Source organism: Sceloporus undulatus, chromosome 6 (genome assembly GCF_019175285.1).
Source record: "Sceloporus undulatus isolate JIND9_A2432 ecotype Alabama chromosome 6, SceUnd_v1.1, whole genome shotgun sequence".
Lineage (NCBI taxonomy): Eukaryota > Metazoa > Chordata > Lepidosauria > Squamata > Phrynosomatidae > Sceloporus > Sceloporus undulatus.
This window is the reverse complement of record NC_056527.1, coordinates 38,661,561-38,682,248: the sequence shown is the minus strand read 5'-3', so window position 1 is coordinate 38,682,248 and position 20,688 is coordinate 38,661,561. Positions and strand designations below refer to the sequence as shown.

The 20,688-nt window shown below is 39.4% G+C and overlaps 1 protein-coding gene across 1 annotated transcript in view; it reads right to left on the bottom strand.

Moving 5' to 3' along the window:
• HDAC9 (histone deacetylase 9) overlaps positions 1–20,688 on the bottom strand; it is a 553,634-nt gene that overhangs the window by 35,456 nt on the left and 497,490 nt on the right. The window contains exon 23 of the mRNA XM_042472073.1: positions 9,083–9,216. Within this exon, the coding sequence (XP_042328007.1) occupies positions 9,083–9,216 (134 nt within the window). The remainder of the gene's footprint in view (positions 1–9,082; positions 9,217–20,688) is intronic.

The window sequence follows — 20,688 nt, the reverse complement described above, 5'->3', positions numbered from 1 at the left end:
ATCTCAAGGCCCGGACCTGAGTCTCCAGTTGTGGGCCATCTCCAGGCAGGAGAAAAGGGTGCAAATTCTCCAGTTTTGATGGGGTTATCCCCAGGCAGTCAGTAAGGACTCAGACAACAGGGAACAAGCTTGCTACAGTTTAAAATGATTAATTGATTTGATGCTTCAGCTTGCACAGACTCCCCAAGAGGTCTATATATTTATTTCGTTATCTTCCTTTCTCTTTCCCAGTTGTGGCACTAGGGATCACCTTCTACTCTGCCGTGAATCTATTTTCTGACTAGAGGCAAATAGACTATATTAAATGTTCCTTATCACCCTAAGTGAGTGGCAAGAAATTATCTGCCCATTTCAGCTTGATTTGGGAACTGGCCCTTTAGCTAACATTTCTTTCTTCATTTCAAACAGAAAAGTATAGTATGTTGTGTGTGTTTGAATGACAAGCTGTGAGAAACTGTGATTTGTACTTAATGTACAATGCTTAATGATATCAGTGGGGCCATCCCATGGTCTCAGGTTGTGGCTTGGAAACCTAAAAGTTTGGGATGATCTTGCACTGGCAACTCTACCAGGGCCTCAAGAGGTGGGTTTTTTTTTTTTAAGAATGCTTTCCCACCACACAATTATATCTCTGATTTCACTTTAACTGACATGGCAGCATTCTGTGAAATCCTGGGATGTGCAGGGAGGGCTATCTAGAATTCTCAGCCAGAGAACTCTAGTGCCTCACCAAACTATGAAGCATAGAATTGTGGAGGCAGGCCTCATGGCAGTTCTATAGGCATTTTTCATATAGCACTATAACTGTGTTGTGTGCAAGAAACCTTAGTCCTGTTACCTGACATCTGAGTTGTAGTCACTGGTTCACATGGTTTAAGTGCTGCCTTGTGCTTCTATGTCTGTGTTATGCTTGTTGAGGCAAAACAAGGTGAATGGGATCACATTGGGTAGAATTTAGCAGCTTGTAGCATTTAGACATTAATTACTTTTGAGGAATGGGAAAACAAAGAGTAATTTCTTTAAAATTCTAACTATATCATTGGCTATCTGCTTTTCAGGGCCTTAGAATTATAATGATAACCAATTACTTTTTAAAGGTAGTTCCCCAAGCTCTGGTGTTGCTTTGTTATTGTGACCCATCTAAATTTAGTTGATTTTCACAAGGAAATCTAATTACATTTATTTGCTTAAAACAACTGAAATTTTTAAAAGGACAATTACATTGATTTAATTTAAATGCATATAGATACAAAGTTTAGCAAGAGGGTTTTGTTTGTGGTTGATCTCAGGTTCATTTTAGTCTTGCAGACTGAGATTACATTTTGTCCTAACTGAAATCTTCACATAGCATTGTGGTAATTTTTTTAAAAGCAACATCCAAATTCATGTATGATGATGAATTTTTATGGGTTAATTCAGAGACTCCCATGAAAAACTGCTGTTTTATTCAATCAGAGTTCTCAAATTACAGTCGAAAACTATGTGACACTCGGAACAATTTGTCTGTTTGCAAGCCATTCTTTTTTCTAATTAGCTGAAACCATCACTCTTTTTGTTTTGACAGGTGCCTTATAATGGATGTGTTCTAAAGTCACCCACTAAATGGTTCATGGTTGTTTTGCATCAGCTCAGTCCACATCATGCCACCCACTCCCAGTCCCTGAAATAAGGATTTCAATATTCAGTAAATGGAAGATAATTTTGTCTTGGATTGTTTCTAAATAATTTACCCAAATGCACAGTTTTCTTTACATTCAAAACAGAAAGAATATGAGCATTAAAAAGTCAATGTGCAGGAAAAGGTGAAGTTGAAGATTTTCCCACTCCACTGCATGTATGTGCTTTCATGTTGCCTGCCGTATGGTGACCCCATGAATTTCATAGGATTTTCTTTGGCAAAAAACATTTAGAGGTGGTTTTGTCAGTTCCTTCCTGTGGAATATACTCTACTGCACCTGGTATTCATTGGCAGTCTCCCATCCAAGTACTAAGCGGGGCTGAACCTGCTTAGCTTTCAAGATCAGGTGGGATCTGGAGCCTATAGGGTATTTAGGCGCTGTTTTCCCATTCTTAATTCCACTAAGACTTGAAGAATTCACCCTCTCATTCAGTGGCAGAGCTTCAAAAAAATTAAATTTGTGGGCCCCACCTCCCAGATGGGGCCCATCTCCAGCCATCACAGCCAGTGCTCCTGCTGCCTAGGGGATTATGGGATTTTGACTAAAAAAGAGAGAGAAAGTTTCATAAATTCTGGGCAGCAGAGCCTGTGTATAACATGTTTCCTATTCTTTAAATGTTCCTCCAGAATGCCTAAATGGGGTGTAGAAACCTGGACTTTGGATACCCACATAGATTCTATCCATTTCCACATTTCTATCTTTATAAACAGTGATGGAAAGCTGATATGAATCCCTTTGGGAGGAAAGCCATTGATTCTCAATGTTATTCTGAAACTTAAAAAATAAGTTTACACTTAGAAGTAGGTCCCATTGGTTTCACTGGAATGCAAGTAAGTGTGATTTGGATCCAAGTTAGGTCTCTGTGTAATATCCAAACGTGGGCTGTGATCCAAAGCACACATACTTGGAAATCAAATACACTGAAATTAATGGGACTCACTTCCAAGTCAAATGTATTTAGAACTGTATTTAGTTCTACAAATGCATAGAGAAGCATAATATTTAAGGGTTGGTTTATAAGCATGTATTTAGCCCTTGGTGACAGCATTATTGAAGGGGCATCCATTATGCCAGAACAACAGATGAGTCACAGTTGACTTCACAAGGAATGGGGTTCTTCTGCAATTCTGGACAAAGAGGGTGTGGGGGTCATTCTTGGAAGAATGTTCAGATAAAACAGAGGAGCCAGTAGGACATGTTGAGCTGGAAATTTTAGGGGAGTAGGAAATTTTAACCTATCTTGAGCCAGCAGGTTTGAATGTATGGAAGATTAATCAAGAGTATGCATCATGATTCACACAAGAGGTTGGAAAGTTTTTTTAGGATTCAGTTACAAGAATCCTACAGACATGTTGGTTGCAGGATTCTGGGAATGATACTCCAAACAAATAACATTTCCAAGCTCTGGCTTCATTTCCTATCTCTGCAGAACACATGTGTTTTTGTAAATTTTAATTTATACACAGTAATGTACACAGTAATATGTAACAAGAATGTCCTATACCCATTTTTTTTTTAAAATGAAGGTTATTTGGATAGATCACTTAACTTACCAGGCCAGTTAGTAAAATAATAAAGAGAAACTAGACTATATAGTCGACCAAAACACCAATACAATACTTCCACCTAGAGTGCACAGTAATTTATGGAGAGTTGTTAACTTTTCTCTCTTTATTTGCTACAATGAGCATGAAGCCTTTGCCTTCTTATAGATATTCACTGAGATCCTACATCAGTGATATTGTTATGAATGCACAACTATTAATGCAGCTTAACACTGCTTTAACTGCCATGACTCACTGTAGTTTTGTGAGATCTTTGGCCTTTTCTGCCAGAGGGCTCTGGTGCCACAACAAACTACAAACCCCAGGATTCCTTAGGATGAAGTAATGATGGTTAAAGCAGTGCATTATTCCTGCAGTCTGGCAGCAGCCTTTATTTCATCTCCTGATCCAACTTCCCAAACCTACTTTAAGGGCCAGCAGCCACATCAAGTGACAGAGGTCTGTTCTCCTGTCAACTGGGGCATAGCAGATGATATTTTCAGTTCCTTCCTGCCAGTGATCTCTGTGCAATGAAGAATCCCATTCCCAACAGACATCCTGCTTCTGATTGTTGCAAAATATATCACTGGTAAAAGGAGCTTTGAAATGTCATCCTCCTGTGCCTCAATTGCCAGCAGAACATACCTTCACCACTCAGTGCAACTGCTGGCTGTTAAGGTGGGATTTGAGGGGCATTTGTGATTGTGGCAATAATGCCATGATTATGAAGACAGAGCATGGCTGAATACAGAGCAGTTACAGAGCCAAAACTCTAGGTTACAAATCCACAACTTCAGTGTAGGATACCAGCCCTTCACTCTTGCCCGATTTGAATTGTTTGAATAAAGAACTGTATAAAATTTGTATATCCATTTTTAAAATTAAAAACTCTCCTGTATATGCCTCCAACATCAAAAGATTAGAGACAGGGAGAGTGCTTTCTCTGTGGTCTTGTGCCTAATCTTTGCAATGCCTTTCATGGGGAGGTTTATATTGCTCCCTCTCAGCCTATACAGGGCCTAGTCACAAATAAGTCAGTAAAGGATCTACTTAGAAGCAAAGATTTATGGGCCTTATTCCCAGATAAGTGCAGAACAGAGTACAATTTAAAGCTGTTGACCTGTTCTGCATGAAATGTGGAATATTTTCAGAGCCTAGCTGTATATGCACACATGCAAATTAGGGATATAATATTATACTTATTTTATTTTTACATGTAAGAAAGTAAGCAAACTGGAATTTAGGGAGTTAAGAGTCAAAAATTTAACTTTTCCAAGTTCTGCCTCAGAGCAGGAAGGTTTCTGGGTAAATACATTTTTGTGGAATTAAGAATGGGAAAACCTTCCATTTTCACCATCTTTATGGTGTAACAGACTAATAGGGCTATTTTGTGAACAATACAAGAAAGAAGAATTTTCTCTCTGTGGTCAACAATACAATGCACACTTTTTATTTTTTTTAGCATTCATTCATTTCATACATACATACATACATACATATATAAAATTGTGCATTCTTTGTGTAAAAATGTATTTTGTAGGAAGTACACTATTTTTTGTACAGAAATGTTAGTTTTGTGTGAATGATTTTTCTGCAATTAGTTTTGTAATGTGAAGACTCTTACAGTGTTTCAATTGGGGGTATTAATGTGTAAAGACACCCTTTCTCAGTGAGGCTAAGAAAATCTGCAATTATATTATACATCCCCAGAATACATGCGCACACACGTGCTCACATAAACACAGTAGACTGTTTTGTGAATCATTGCATTCTATATAATGATGCTTTTCTTATTGTATTTTAAATTATCCCTATGTCTCATATAAACGCTAAGCACATGGCATGTATTAATAGAATTCATAACATCAATGAACTAAAATGCAATGGACAAAAGACCACATCAGGGTTGTATTGTGTACATCTCTTGTTGAACCATGCAACCCTTTTGCTAAATGACAATGTTATGCAATGCAACCAAGGCCCCAAATAGGCAATGGAATGCACAACCAAATGTCTATCCATACAATACACTCCATACAACAATGTGCTATGGCACCTCATGCACAATTCCACTTCTGCAACCTTGAACTGAAGGTAGTTGTATCCAACTGCTTTCTCAAGGGGACATAGGCATGCCTAAGATACCAACAGGCTTCCAGTCAAAGGATTAGACACAGATTTAGTCACACTTAGAGTAAATCCATTGCAATCAGTTGAGCAAGTGAAGTCCTATTGGTTTCAATGGGTCACACCTAAGCACCACTTTCTTTAAATCAAATCCAGTGTGTTTTTGCTAAAATGATCACTTTTATGCACATGCTCTCCAGAAACCAATGCCTTTTGTTATTTTGGTTGTTTCGTCCCTCTTGGCTGTCAGGATGTTTTCCTTCCAAGGCTTCTGAGACCAATTTAATTGGAAAAAGCATTTTCTCCCCCTTTTTTCCACTGCTAAGGCTGTGACATGACATCTTTGTGTCTGACTAGCTCACCAGGAATGCTGGAAGCCACTAATAGGTTTACAGTTGCTTTATTTTATAGATGAGTGTGTGGGTCTCTGTCTGTGGATCTCTCTCTCTCTCTCTCTCTCTCTGTGTGTGTGTGTGTGTGTGCATGCACATGCTCAGTCACATGTGCTTGCTGATAGTAGCCTAAATGGAGCAGCATATTTCTGCACTGACAGATTCCAGCCAAGAACAACAAAGGCAAAGCAGAAATATTCCAAAGCCCCCTGCATTCATGTTTATGAATGCTAATCCTCAGCACATGAATAAATACATCTGACAAACTGCAGAGTACCTTACAAAGGCCTTTCCTGACCTTCCTAATTTAAGTTCAATTGCATGTGCCGTGATGAGAAGCCAGGGTTGGCCTTGCCAATATTTTCGAAACTGAGGCGAGTGTGAAGTTAGCACAATCTGCAAAAAGGAAGTGCCAGAGAATAACGATCTAATTACCCTATTAATCACCTGCAGAGAATTGCATCTTCAAATTATGATAATGGGTGACTCCATTTGACCATTTCCCGCCCCCTCCTCATTGTTCTTAATAAAAAGTGAAACAGATTGTTTGAACTGGCTGGACAAATTAGGAGCTGAATGGACATAATTTACACAGCTAATGAGTGGACGCAGTAGATCAGCATAGAAATATTTATATGAATGAAATTAACCATTCAAAGACTAGGGCTGCATCTGCACTGCAGATTTAATGCAGCTTGACTTTGCTTTAACTGCTATCAAATCACAGAATTCCATAGCATTGAGCCATGGCAGTTAAAATGCTGTCAAACTGCATTATTTCTGCAGTGCAGATGCAGGCCAGATCTTAGAGCTGTCTGTAGGGTTTTTATTATGGGTTGGATCCAACAGTGTCCTATTGAGTACAGCAGTAACATATGTCCAAAGAAAGGATATTTTACATTTGTGCTTCACCCAAAGTCCTCCCCCAGGCTCTCAGGCTCCTTGATCAGCCACCTCACTCTACCTCATCCTAGGGCCAGTCCTGTTCCCAGAGGTCCTCAGTAGTATATTACCCCTTTCTCTGATTCAAAAAAGTGCTTGGTTTGTACCTCTAGCCCAGTTCAAAACATTCCAAATAAATCCAGTCTGGGATTTTAAGGAGCAATGGCAGCACAAATTCCGAAAAGTATGTATGCTTCACCGAAAGGTAATAACATTACTATTTTTAAGTACATTGAATGTGTGCAAATGTCATTCTCCCATTTTACAGAAAGGGAACAAAGAGTAGTACCATACAATGCCCAAAAACATATACTGTGCTCCTGGCTAGATGGATATTTTAGCAAAAGCTCAACATTCTCTTATGTTCTATGTGGGTCAGGACACAGTGCTCTCAAGGACCACTTTCTCCTCCAGCAGCTTGCCCTTTTCCAAATCTTCTGCTTTCAGAATTCAGCAGATAGCATTACTTTTTTAGTGGAGTACATTTTTTGCTGCTGTTGGGTACCTTCAAGTTATTTCTGGCTTATAGCAGCCTTAAGGTGAATCTATCATGGGATTTTCTTGGCCAGTTTCTTTAGAGGATGTTAAAATTACTAAGGATTCTATTGTGAAATGGGAGGAGGTCAATGGAAGGGGATGGCACCATGTGTTACCACACCAGGTGACACCAACCCTAGTGACGCCACTGAACATAAACATCATTTGCAAATATGAACATAGATGCAACGGGAAGGATGACTTTGTCGGATAAGTGGGAATTGATTCCTAATTGACAAACATTGACCAATGTAAACTTTCAGCTTCATTGGTCAGGTCCTAAGAGGCATAGTAAGCTTGCCAGGAGAGAGAGCAGGAATCTGCTCAAAAAATATGGATTGATGTCAGAAATGATAAACTCTTGTCAACTGGTAACAAGTAATTCTTAATTCTTCATTGAAAGTGGGGTATCCCTTACCCATGCACTCACCATCTTGCCTTACCCAGAGCTTGGAAAAGATACTTATCAGGTCTCTAGTTCCCTGAATCCTCCAGCCACAATGATCAGGTCACAATCCAAAGAGGACACAGTGCATAGAAAGACTTTCCAAAGCTCTGTTATTTAAGGAGCTAGGAAGCAACCAGAAGCAGGTATTCAGGCTCATGCCACATGGCATAATTAATACAGTTTGATACTGCTTTAACTGACATGACTTCATCCTATGGAATCCTGGGATTTGTCACTTGTCATAGCACCAGAGAGTTCTGACAGAGAAGGCCAAGTATTTCAAAAACAAAACAAAAAACACCCCCCCCCCCAACAAATACCAGAATTCCATAGCACTGAGCCGTGGCACATAAAGCAGTGCCAAACTGAATTAATTCTGATGTATCGATGCAGCCATAGTTGAGAAAAAATGAACTTTTCTGTATACTGCTTCACTTGAAATGGTTTTCTGCTGGGGAGCCTAGGATTCACAGGTTTCTGAGCTTCTAATGTCAAATTTGAATACTGGAAATGGTTAGCAAAATGGATATGAAAGAATACAGAATAATTACTCTGCACACTTCTTCCCTGCAACCCATTACCTCAATACATTGACAACCCATGGTCTCAGGGTAGGGTGAGGTTACTTTTCATCTCATCATTGTGGAATCTACATCTTCCTACCTTCAGATGATGGGCTGTTGGTACCCAGATTGTTTAGTCCTAGTGTCAAAACCAAAAGAGGATAACGGTCACAAGTAGGAGAATGAGGCAGAGAAATCTAGATTCCCTTCCCATACATTGCTCCTTCTCCATTTGAGACCAGTGGCAGTTCATAGTGCAAACTGGAGAGGAGGGGAAGTCACCATATGGTAGTGGGATGAATCCACATAATCTTGGTTGGTGGTGCTTAAGATTAGCCACCCCACTACAGTTGCTTGGCAAGCTGTTCAGACTGAGAGATATTGCCTTTGGGCCATTTCATCTTCTACACTCCAGCACTTCTTAATCTCATTTAACAATTAAGTTTAAAAGAAAAATCTATCATATCAGGACCAGTCATTAGGCAGAGTGAGAGCCATCTCTGACAGGGGATGCTGAGAGATGAGGACCTGGGTGTCTCAAAGCCTGTCCTGCACTTTCTAAACTAGTGACTAAGATATGAAAAAGGATGCTATCGAGTCTGCAATCCTAAAATCAGATGTAACTGTGGATGAAATGGAGGGTTGGGTGCATCACTTGTTTGCCCTTTGACTCCGACAGCAAAGCTCCTTAGGATAGTCTGGTACACCATTCGCTTTTTCCTTATTGTGTACTGTACTATTAATCAATCAATCCATGGCAACATACAAAGAAATCTTTCAATGTCTTCTCAGCGATTGTGTGTGTGTGTGTGTGTGTGTGTGTGTGTGTGTGTGTGAACTGACCAATTACCTCATTTCCTAGCAGAGCACTGAGGCAGGCTTCTGATGCATCACAGATGGCAGTAAGGTCATGTCCTCCTTCCAGGGCCAGCACCAAGCGACCACCCGCTAGCGTCAACAACTGTTTGATGAGGTGGCCAAAACCTGGCATACCAATAAAACATACAAATAGTTACATAAGAATGAGAACATATGAAGAACATAGCTACATGTTAAGTTATTTTAGAAATCTGAAAGGATACACTGTAGTCATAGGAATACTTTATTACTATGGTCACATCTCACAGAATGACTCTCTGAATTCTCCCAGGAAGATCCCACCACTGTAGCTGACAGATGGGCAAGGCTTTTGTGTCAGTTTGTTTCTGATAAAAAATTGTCAGCATCTGCAATTTCCCCCCCATCTTTAGAGTGGAAAGGATTTGGATTTTTTTTTTAAAAAAAAAAAAAAATGAGAGCTACCAAAACCAACAGATTCATCTAGCCAAGCCAAGGGCTTTGGCTGCTTAACTCTTACATAGTCATGTAATTCTTTGTTCATTTCATTCTTGAAGGAAACAATGCATAATTTTAACAATCTGAGTAAAATGAGTGATTTCAACTATTTCTTTCCTGGTAACAGAATAGTTTTTGAAAACTGTACAAAATGAAAACTATTAATAATTTGGGACTTATTCTGAGCAAAATCAGCTGTGATCTTTTTGTGGGAACAGCTGCATTTGGAGGCTTCCCTGTGCAAAATGCACATTTTTTTGTACAGAAAAGATCATTTTTTGCCAAAAACATTTTCCATACAGAAAATAATATTTCTCCACAGAATCTTCTTTTGCAGAAAAAAAAATGCTTTGTGCACAGAAAATGCTGCCTTAAGCACAAAAATCCCATACACATGATATTTGCACTGAATAGATCTCAAGTTGCAAAGATTCTCATCCATCTGGGTTTCTCCTCATTGGGTTTTCCTGACACTAGCAAAACACATTTTTCAACCATGTCTACACTATTTTCTTATATTCTTTCCATCCCTATTCTTAAGAGTCCAGCTTTTGAGCCTTCTGTATTCAACCAGGTTTGTGATGCTGAATTTGGGTTATCAGCTCTTTCTTTCTAGAGCTGTACCTCATATTTAACACTTGTATAGCAGGCAAGTAAAGCATAATCCTATCCAGGCTAGGAATAGCTGCATCTATTCAATTTGCCCAGTATAAAGTTAGAAAGAAATTTATTTATTCATTTATTTATTTCATTTTTATGCCATCTTTGTCCCAGAAAGGGAACCAAGGCGGCTCACAATATAAAAACCTTTTAAAAAGCTTACAATAGTTTTTGCTTCTACAGTCCTCCCTCTGTTCTCGTGGTCTTCGGCTTATGCAGGAGGGACAAATAGAGGGAGAAAGAATGGGGCTTGAATATAAGAAAACTCCATTTTCGCGAGGGGGTTCGGAACAGATCCCCGTGAAAAAGGAAGGTTGACTGTATTTGTTTTTAAAGACTTGGCAACAATTTTCAGATTTCTTTAGGATGAAAAGAAATGGTGAAAGAATTGAAAGTTGTAGATTTTCTCACTCCTACTGTAGATGACGTAGATATGCCTATAGATGAGGTAGAGTGAATTTGCTGGATTATGGATACGATCATTCTCTGCAAATAATGTTAGTGCAGCCACCTTTGTAAGAAAGATTAGCTTTCCAGGCTTACCACTTTAACTATACTGCAACAATTTTCCTGCTTTCAAATTGCATACAGGTTGAAAAACAAAATTTAATTCTGTAATCTAATCTCAACTTTCCCTCATGGGGAAGGGAGGAGAGAAGCCCTCTACACAAGACTAAATTTGGACAGGATAATAAAAAGCAAGGAAGGAATGGAATGTAAGTAAACTTTGATCTTTAGCCAATTTCCACTTTCTTTTTTTTACCTTGAGGATATATTTCCAGCTGTATTTTACACACATGATCTTTAGAGGCAGAATATTGGGACATGGCAGGGGCAAAGTTAAATTGTCCTTGTTGTGTTACAGGAAATGAATGACTTCTTGCTTCCATTGAGTGTATAGCCATGCAAGGAAACGAACAATATTTTGTAAACATTCTTATTCTTTTTTTTTTAAGACCGCTTCGGTTAGGAATGGAAAGTCCATCTTAATCCAATCACTTGTTTGCATTCTGAACCTTTATTAGATCATACACATGGCACCAGGAGTATTTTTTGAGTAATGTCTTCTTCGAAGACCTTGCCTAAATGTTGTACTTTTACAGATTTTTCAGTGTGTTTTTTTCTCTTCTTGTTGTTTTTACTTTTGTCACACTGAAGATGATCAGAAAGATTCCAGATGCATTAAAAATAAGGAAAAATAAGGAAAGCCGAGGAGGCACAAAAATCCACATTCTTCTGATAGTTTTGTAATATTATCTGACATTTCTCCTTTTGACCAAGCATATAAGAGTCTCCATTGCAGAGATATATCTAATGCAGTGGGTTCTAGACTGTGAAAATGTTGTAAGGCAAACCTGTATGTATACTCAGAAGTAACTCTCACAGAGTTCAAGATTTAGAAGGTATCTACACTACACAGTTATAGAAGTTTGGTATCATGTAAACTGTCACACTTTTGCCTTATAGACTTTTGAGGTTTGGTTGTTTTTTAAATTTAAAATAAATCTTTAGCAACTTTTTCAAAAAATATTAATACAAACTGAGGCGCAGGACAGACCTCTCCAAAAGGGCAGCCTGCCGACGGCCTTTTTCCCTCCGAAGGGCTGCTACAGCTGCCAGACTGTGTGGTGTCCATCTGGAGTAAAAAGATTCTTGTGTCACTGGGCAGACGTAATGAATGCACCAATAGCACACTCATTACATAAGTGATGCGCAGCGACATGTGGCTGCCGTGCATCGCTTATGTCAAAATGGCGGTGCCTGTATGGACGGGACGCTACCATTACTAAGCCACTGCACCGTGCTAGGGTTAGGGACCATGCGGTTGGTGTGTGATCCCTAACCCTAAAATCAGCACCAGCATGGCGCATTCGGCTCGTCTGTCCAGGCCTTAGCTATCAGCAGAACAATTCAGTTATTGAAATATTGGTCTTATTCATTAATACATGGAATGGAAGAGTTTCCTTTTAGTTTATCTAGTTTGTTTGTTTGTTTGTTTGTTTGTTTGTTTTGGCTTGCTTAGTTGCCAATCATTGAATTAAGTGTAATTAAGTTTCAATTTGCACTTTGGGAAAAGAACAGAGTTTATAGAAATCTATGATGAGAATTTAGCCCTTTTTCACTGTCACTGTCAGATTTGTTTTTAACTGAGGTACTCAGAATTCTCTGCTACCTAGAATTACTCTCCAAACGACAGATGTCAGGATTACCATAGGATGGAACCATGACAGTAAAATGCTATCTGCTAAGATTGTGCCATGTAGATACTTGCAGTGCCATACTTAGAGTATGCGCATTGCAATCAATGTGGCTGAAGTTTTATTTCAGTGCTTCTGTTCTAAGTATGTTCAGTGCATCTGTTCCAAGCAATTCTGGATCCATTCTTTAGGTCTGCCAAACACTTTGCCAGTGCTGGCATCAGGACTTTCTACTGCACCCATTGTAGGCCCTCTGTGATGCCAAAACACCACTACAGAAGTTACCCCTGTATATGATGCAAAGTTTATATTATGCTACTCTCACCTGTTATTAAATAAATAAATAAATAAATAAATCTTTTATTTATATCCCGCTTTTCTGTGACAAGACAATCAAAGCGACTTACAACACGTTAAAATCCATATTTACAAATTTATGTCCCAAATTCCCCCCCTTAAAACAGGATTAAACAAGTTACAATTAAAACATCTATTAAAAACACAATAAAAATACAGCGAGGACAGAGCAGTGGGCTGATACATGATGTGAGGGGCAGTCATTCTGTGGCCGGGCACTTTTATTCAGGAAAGGCCTTGCGGAAGAGATCTGTCTTGACAGCTTTTTTAAAGCTGTCTAAGCTGGCAATTTGACGGATCTTGTCTGGCAGACCGTTCTATTGTTTGGGAGCAATTGCAGAGAAGGCCCTCTGGGAGGTAGCAGTTTGTCTGGTTTTTAAAGGCTGCAATAGATTCCTCCCAAAGGACTTGAAGGTGCGGGGCGGATTATATGGAAGCAGGCGATCCCTCAAATAGGTTGGACCCAAGCCATGTAGGGCTTTAAGGGTTATAACCAACACCTTGTACTGTGCCCGGAAACTAATAGGCAGCCAATGAAGAGATTTTAAGATGAGTGTTATTCGGTCACTCCTTGTTTTTCCAGCAACCAGCCTGGCTGCCATATTTTGCACTAGTTGAAGTTTCCGGACTAGGCACAAGGGTAGCCCCATGTAGAGCGCATTACAGAAATCAAGTCGTGAAGTTACCAGTGAATGTACAACAGTTTCTAGGTCCTTTACTTCCAGGAAAGAGCGCAGCTGGCGTATCAGCCGAAGCTGATAACAGGCACTCCTGATCGTCACATTCACCTGATTTCTCATGTGAAGTGACGGATCTAGGAGCACCTCCAGACTGCGAACACAGTCCTTTGTGGAGAGCGTGACCCCATCTAGGACTGGAGGTTGCAACCCTATACCTGGTTTGGGGGCCCCTACTGTAAGTACCCCTACTGTAAATAATAATAATAATAATAATAATAATAATAATAATAATAATAATACTGTTTATTTATAGCCCGCTTTTCCAAAAAGAGATCAAAGCGGGTTACAACAATGGTACCTCCATTTTATCTGGATTCAGCCTTAGTTTGTTTTTCCTCATCCAGCCCATTACCGCTTCAAGACACTGATTGAGGGGAGAAATGCCATCTGTTGTTATAGCTGCTGAACGGGACATGGAGAAATATATTATTGGTTTTAACAGTTTATTTAATAGATGTTTTGGGATGTTTTTATATTGTAAGCCACTCTGAATGCCTTATGGTAGAAGAGTATGATATAAATAAAAGTTTTATTTTATTAGTTGATTATTTATTTCAAGCACTGAGGAGGAGTACATGGAGGGGTAGCCCACCAGAGAAAGGGGGTGGGGAGGGAGAGACTGTGGTGCTGAAGGAGGGAACACTAACTTCCCTGTTGTGAACCAGCAAAATATATGCAGGGCCAAAGGTTTCCTCACTTACGCTATAATTTATTATGATTAATATTATCATTATTATGTTTAATCTTTATTAATTTATCTAAATATTTATAAACCACATTCTATCTATAAATATTTAAATAAATAAATGGACAAACAAGCAAATTTTATATCCTGCTTTCTACCTAATAGCCAGCATAGTGTAGAGTTCGAGCATTGGATTGCAACTCTGGAAATCTTTGTTTGAATCCCTGCTTGGCTATAGAAACCTACTGGGTGACCTTGGGTGACTCACACCCTCTCAGCTTCCAAGGAAGGCAAAGACAAACATCTTCTGTACAAACCCCACTAAGAAAACCCCATGATAAGTTTGCCTTAGGCTTGCCATAAGTTGGAAATGACTTGAAGGCACACAACAATTTCAACAACAGCTTCTATCTGGAGATCTTAGAGTGGTATGCAATAAAATCAATCTGACAAATCTGAAACAGTGTAAAATGATTTAAAATGCTACAAACATATTAGCTTATTTAAGAAGTTGAAAAGATAGCTTAGAATTGGTTAAAATAGTTTAAAATGATTTAAAATGATGTACATGGGAAGGTTGTATAAAGCCAATTAGCTCCAAAAAGCTTTAGTGAAAACCATGTTTCCACTTGGTATCAAAATGATAGCAACACTGGCACCAACTGGGCCTCCAAGAGGAAGTTGTTCCATAACTGGGCTGGCACAGCAGAGAAGGTCCACTTCCACAGCCTCCTATAATTCATTGACCTGACTGATGGCATGCAGAGGACAGCCTTTAAACCTTGGGCAGCGACATTTATCAAAATGCACTTCTTCATGTGTCAAGGTCTCAGGTAGGGTTGTCAAGTCAAAATAATCCCTGGTCCTGACATTTCACGAGCAAACCCCAAGACCTAGAAATGACACCTTCTGATGTCATAACAGGCAGTAAAAGGGTGACATTATGAGGAGAATACCCTGGTGATGTTATTCAATGTGATATTTCAAGCTTCCACCACAGTTGTACAGAATATGCCATTTAGCTTAAAAACACCAAAGAACTGTCTGCATAGATCAAAAGGCCTGTGTTCTCCCTCAGCCTTGTGTTATTCTGTTTGGACAATGTGGGCCATGAGTCGCAGGCCAGGATCTGGTTGAGATCTGGCAGACTAGATGTGGATTCAGTGGATCTGGCTTGATCCCAGGTCAAAGGGTCTTTAGTTGGATCAAAATGACCTGCCATTTGCCACAAAGTTTTTCTGATATTCCATAGTAAACCCTGGCAGATCAGATAGCCCTGCACACCCCTTACCTTCCTCCACCATCAGTTGCCACATCTCACATGGAAATGGGGCACCTGGCCAGCAATGGCAGTGGGAGGTAAGGGTATGTGGTGGTGGTGGTGGTGGATCCATGATGCAGGGACAGGCAGGCATGTAAAAACCTGCCCATCCCCATTCCAGCCTGGGGACCAATCTGGGTTGGGACCCAGGCCAGGATAGCATGGGATTGGCCCATCTGCTCAGGCCTCAAGTTTAACAAGTAAGAATACACACACACACCACTTTTTAAGGGAGCACACTTGCCCTGAAACAGTCCTCACCCTGAGGACTGCAGAAGAGAGCCCTTGAAGGCAAGGAAACTCAGTCCCAAGCCATCTGTGACTTTAAATGTCATTACCAGCATCTTGAATTCAGACTGGAAGTATATTGACAGCCAGTACAATTCCTTGAAAATTGGTGTTATATGATTTAGTCTACAAAAGGCTCTACAGATTTCTTGGTCATGATTACATGGCAGTCTGAATCATGATTACTCAGAAGGAAGCCCCACTAATTTCAAGAGATCTTGTTCCTGAATAAGTTGGAGAGTTGCAGCCTAAATCTGTTTGACATGAAAGGGTCACAGCAAGACAGCTCTGTTGCCATTTACTGTAAGTGACTAATCTAAGCAGAGACCCCTTTGCAATTTGTCTGCTGCAGTGGGGGGCTAGCAACATTCTTCAGGGGTTAGCTCTGTCCACTCCTCTCTGCCACACGTTTTCCTAATGACATCAATGGAAGAAGAGTTTAGGGAATTATGATTCTGGCAGCTGTGGTACAAAGGAAATGTTAAACACATTCCCAGAGAAATTGGTGGGAAATATTTCATGTGAAAGGTATCATGAACTAGAAACTCCCCAGAAAGAAACATAGACTGTATGCAAATAAATGACAGATAATTCTTTGCTTCTCTTTTAATGAAAAGCATCCACTTTAGACTACTGAAAACTTAATTCTTCTGGATGGTAGCTCCTAAAATCCCCAAAGCAGTATGGCTATTGGCTGGGGAGTTCTGTGAGTTATAGTCCAATAGTAATTTGTCCAAACTCTGATACATTTTCTCATTGTTCCAGGAAATATTCATGTGGAATGCTTGGTGCTAGTTCTGGGGAGAGTACTGCATGTTAATTTGACAAGAATAGCTTTCCAGGAGAGCTGTAATGGTTTAAATGTTGGACTAGGACTCTAGAAGACCAGGGTTAAACTTCCTGGATGCCCTTAGGTGAGTCATACTCCCTCAGAGGAAGGGCAATGGTAAACCTCCTTTGAATAAATCTTGCCACAAAAACTGCATGATAGTGTTGCCATAAACTGGAATCAGTCTGATGACACATAACTTATGCACAAAGCTTGCAATGACTCATATCCAGCACACAATTCCCTTGTTGCACCAACTCCACTGGCTGCCGGTACATTTCTGGGCATAAATCAAAATGCTGGTTTAGACCTAAAAATCTCTATAAAGCTTGGCTCTAGGCTATTTGAAAGACCATATCTCCTTGAACGAGCCTATTAGGGTTTTAAGATAATCTGGAGATGCCCTCCTCTCTGCCCCACCATCATCTTAAGCTCATCTGGTGACTACAAGGGAAAGGAACTTTTCGGTGATTGCTTCAGATTCTGGAACTCCCACCTCAGAAATGCCAGATTGGCCCTATTGGCAGGTTAAAACATTTTTGTGCTGCCAGGTCTTCACAAATGGTTAAGGTTGAGTTCTTAATATTGTGTGGTGTTGTTTTTGAACTTTTTAAAGGATCTGTATAGAGTTATTCATTTTTATTGTTTTTAATGCATTTTAGTAGTTCTAGTAATGTATGATTGTTTAATTGTATATTTTATACTTTCATTTCATTTTTGTAGTGATTTTAGTCTGCATTGTTTTAAAATGTTGTTCACTGCCTTGAGTACCATTATTGGGAGAATGGTGGGGTATAAACAAATATAATTATAATCTTCCTCCTCCTCCTCCTTCCTAGATATGCAAAAATGGTTGGTGTATAGACACAGGTGAGGGAAATATATTCTGATCAAGCTTAAAGATGCTGAATCATTACACTATTATATTCTGTAATAAATTTAGCAACACCAGACTGTGATTAAGGAGATTACCGCACTACATTCTTATAGTGCTGCTATTCCACCTTTACTGCTCTTGCTGCCTCCTGTTGCATTCTGGGATTTGCAGTTTAAGGAGGAGTATTTAGAATTCTTAGCCAGAGAGCTCTTAGGCCTCATTGAACTACAAGCCTCAGAATGCAAAAGGAGACAGCCAGAGCAGTAAAAGTGGAAGAGCAGCACTATAATAGTGTAGTGGGGTAATCCAAGTGATGCTCACAGACACATTCACACTCATAGTTTTGAAACTCATTGTAACAGTCCAGATGCCCAAAGAAAGTTCAAAAATGCAAACAGCTGTGTTGATATCAACAATTTCCATCTTCATCAGGAGAAGAGGAACAACAGTATAGTGTGGGTAGGAAAATCCTTTCCTCCCTCCTGCCATTACTTTGGAAACTGAAGCTAACCTAAGGTCCAAAACACAATGCAAAAATAATCCAGTTTGAGACCGATTTAACTGCCCTGGCTCAGTGCTTGGGAATCCTGGGAACTGTAGTTTATTGTGGTACCAAAAATCTCTGACAGGGAAGGCTAAATGTCTCACAAATCTACAGTTCCCAGAATTTCCTAGCTCTGAATCAGGGTAGCTAAAGTAGTCTCAAACTGGATTATTTCTGCAGTGTGTTTTGGATGTAAGAGACAACCAGAAAGTCTTAGTGGAGTGGCATATGATGGAAGCGTGCCTGCTTATAAGTGTTTTGACCCCGTAAGGTTTCCTCTACATTTCTATTCACCCCTTGGCAGTGCAACTCTACAAAAGGGGGGGAAAACCCTGTCTGCTATTAGTAATGTTCAAAGGCCTATGAATATCAGCTTTTCTTCAGCTTAACTGAACATTGTAAAGGGACTTTGCTTTGGGGAGTGCAAGTGACTTTAACCAACAATGCTATGGCCACTTGTAAAACTGAGTTATGGAAAATCTTAGGGAAGGTTTGGATCCTGCACATTCCAAGAACCTTCAAAAGACATTAGTTTTCTAAAGGAAATCCCCCTGCAGTGCACAAGCAGCAAAACAGTGGAACAGAAATCCCAGACAAGTAATTTTTCTTTTCTTTTTTCTTTTCTTTAAAAAAAAGATGGTCTTTGTTCTGTGCCAAAGCATTAAGACAGAAACCTTAAGCAAAACAGAGACTCTGGAAACAGCAACTCTATCTTCTCACAACATAATCAGAATGACTGCCTTCTCAGATTCCACCGAGACTGGACTGGGAGGAGGTGAAGAGAAGGGAAAGGACAGAGAACAAGGGTGTTTCCTTCATTCACCTTCTGAGTCACACCAAACTTCAGAATCCAGGAGAAGATTCTGGTGCTTCCGACAGAGACCACCGCAACTGATGCCAGTTGTGAGAGTGGCTTCATAAAACTCTTTCCATCTGCACATCCTCTACTCAAAAGAACATGCCCCCCCCCCTTCAGTGTGGTATGTAAGATTTATAGTAAGGTGGCATTTTTTGTAATCTGTGACCATCCAGAGGAAAGTTTAGAATGGAAAGTCTTTTTAAGATGGAAAATCAGGTGAGCCTTCAATTAGGCACTTTTTTTTAGAACCACCAATTTGTTGGTTGCCCAATATTGGGCAACCCAATCCAAACCATTTCTTTTTTTAAAGCTACAATTACTTTGGAGTATCCCTATTAGATTAATTTTAGTGTACGTTTATGGGGTAGGCTTAATAAGTTTTAGTAATAATTTTTATGTATTTTGTTAGAATTAGCAATCTTTGCATACCTATTTTGACTAACTGCTAGCTTGTGTGTTTGCAAACTTTCTGTTAGCTGTTTTATAGCACCTTCTTTCTAATTCACTCCAACCTGCAGCCACTTTTTCTCTTCTCTCTTTCTCCTGCATAACACCATATATTTGACTATGTCCAAGTATTAGGAACCAAAGCAAAGCTTACAAAGATTAATGCTATTTCTTTTCTCTGCCAGACCCTGTGTATGTTTGGGGTATGTGGGACTGGCTGTTGTTCATCTTCTGCTTTGACGTTTTAATTATTCAAGATCACTGCTTGGGAGATCCAGTATTATTTCCTATATTTCTCAACAGTTTTATTTTTACTTCATTTTTAATGATGTTGTCTTGAGTGCCATAATTTCTGTAGAAATGCAGAATAAAAGTACAGTAAAATAAATAAAAATAAATGAAATAAAGAAGGATAATCTCTGAGGTCTTTCTCCAGGTATCTACAATGAGTGAAATACAGTGGGTGACTTCTAGCAGGAAGGCTTGCAAGTGGTGGCACACCATTTGTGAAATGTCATCAATGGAGAGGTTCACATGGTACCAGTGTTATGATCCAGGGACACTAGAAAAATCATAATGATGTTTTCTCAGGCAATTTACGGAATTTTTGAATGCCTTTAGATTGATGCCGTGCTTTACTTTTGCTTCCAGTTTTACTTCTATTTTGTTTGTCTGTGTAACCAACATGTCTGTGTAACTGATATCCTACTTCTCTGCCTAAAGTGAGACTCAAGCTGGGTCATATCATAATTAAAAAACAACTACAACTGAAAACATAATAAACTATAATATTAAAACATGATTCAACTAACTGTCATATTAAAACAAATGCTGAATGATAAACAATTCTAAAGCACATTGCATGAAGGTCAAAAGACACACAGCTACTTTCCCACCCAATTAAAAGCCATTTCTTCCTCAGCAAGTCAGTTAAAAGCCTGCTTAAATCTCCCAATCCCTCAACCACCATTTTATGATGCTTTGCATTGGTTTTTGTTTTTGTTTTTTTGCCTTTACTGCTTTTAAATCTTACGTTGGTGTATAAGATTATCCTCATCTTTAGCACTGTTTTCTTGTGATTTTTTTGTAGGTCCAGACTATCTAAATGATTGTTATCTCCCCATACATACTTGCAAGAATTCTAAGATCTTCAGCAGAAGGCTTTCTCTCGGTCCAACCACTATCACAAGATTACTTGGTGAGGACACAACAGAAAGCCTTCTCAGTAGCAGCTTTCACCTTCTGGAATGAGAGGATAGGCTTCTTACCTTCATTTCATCAGCAGGCAAGCTTTTAATATGTAATCAATGACACAT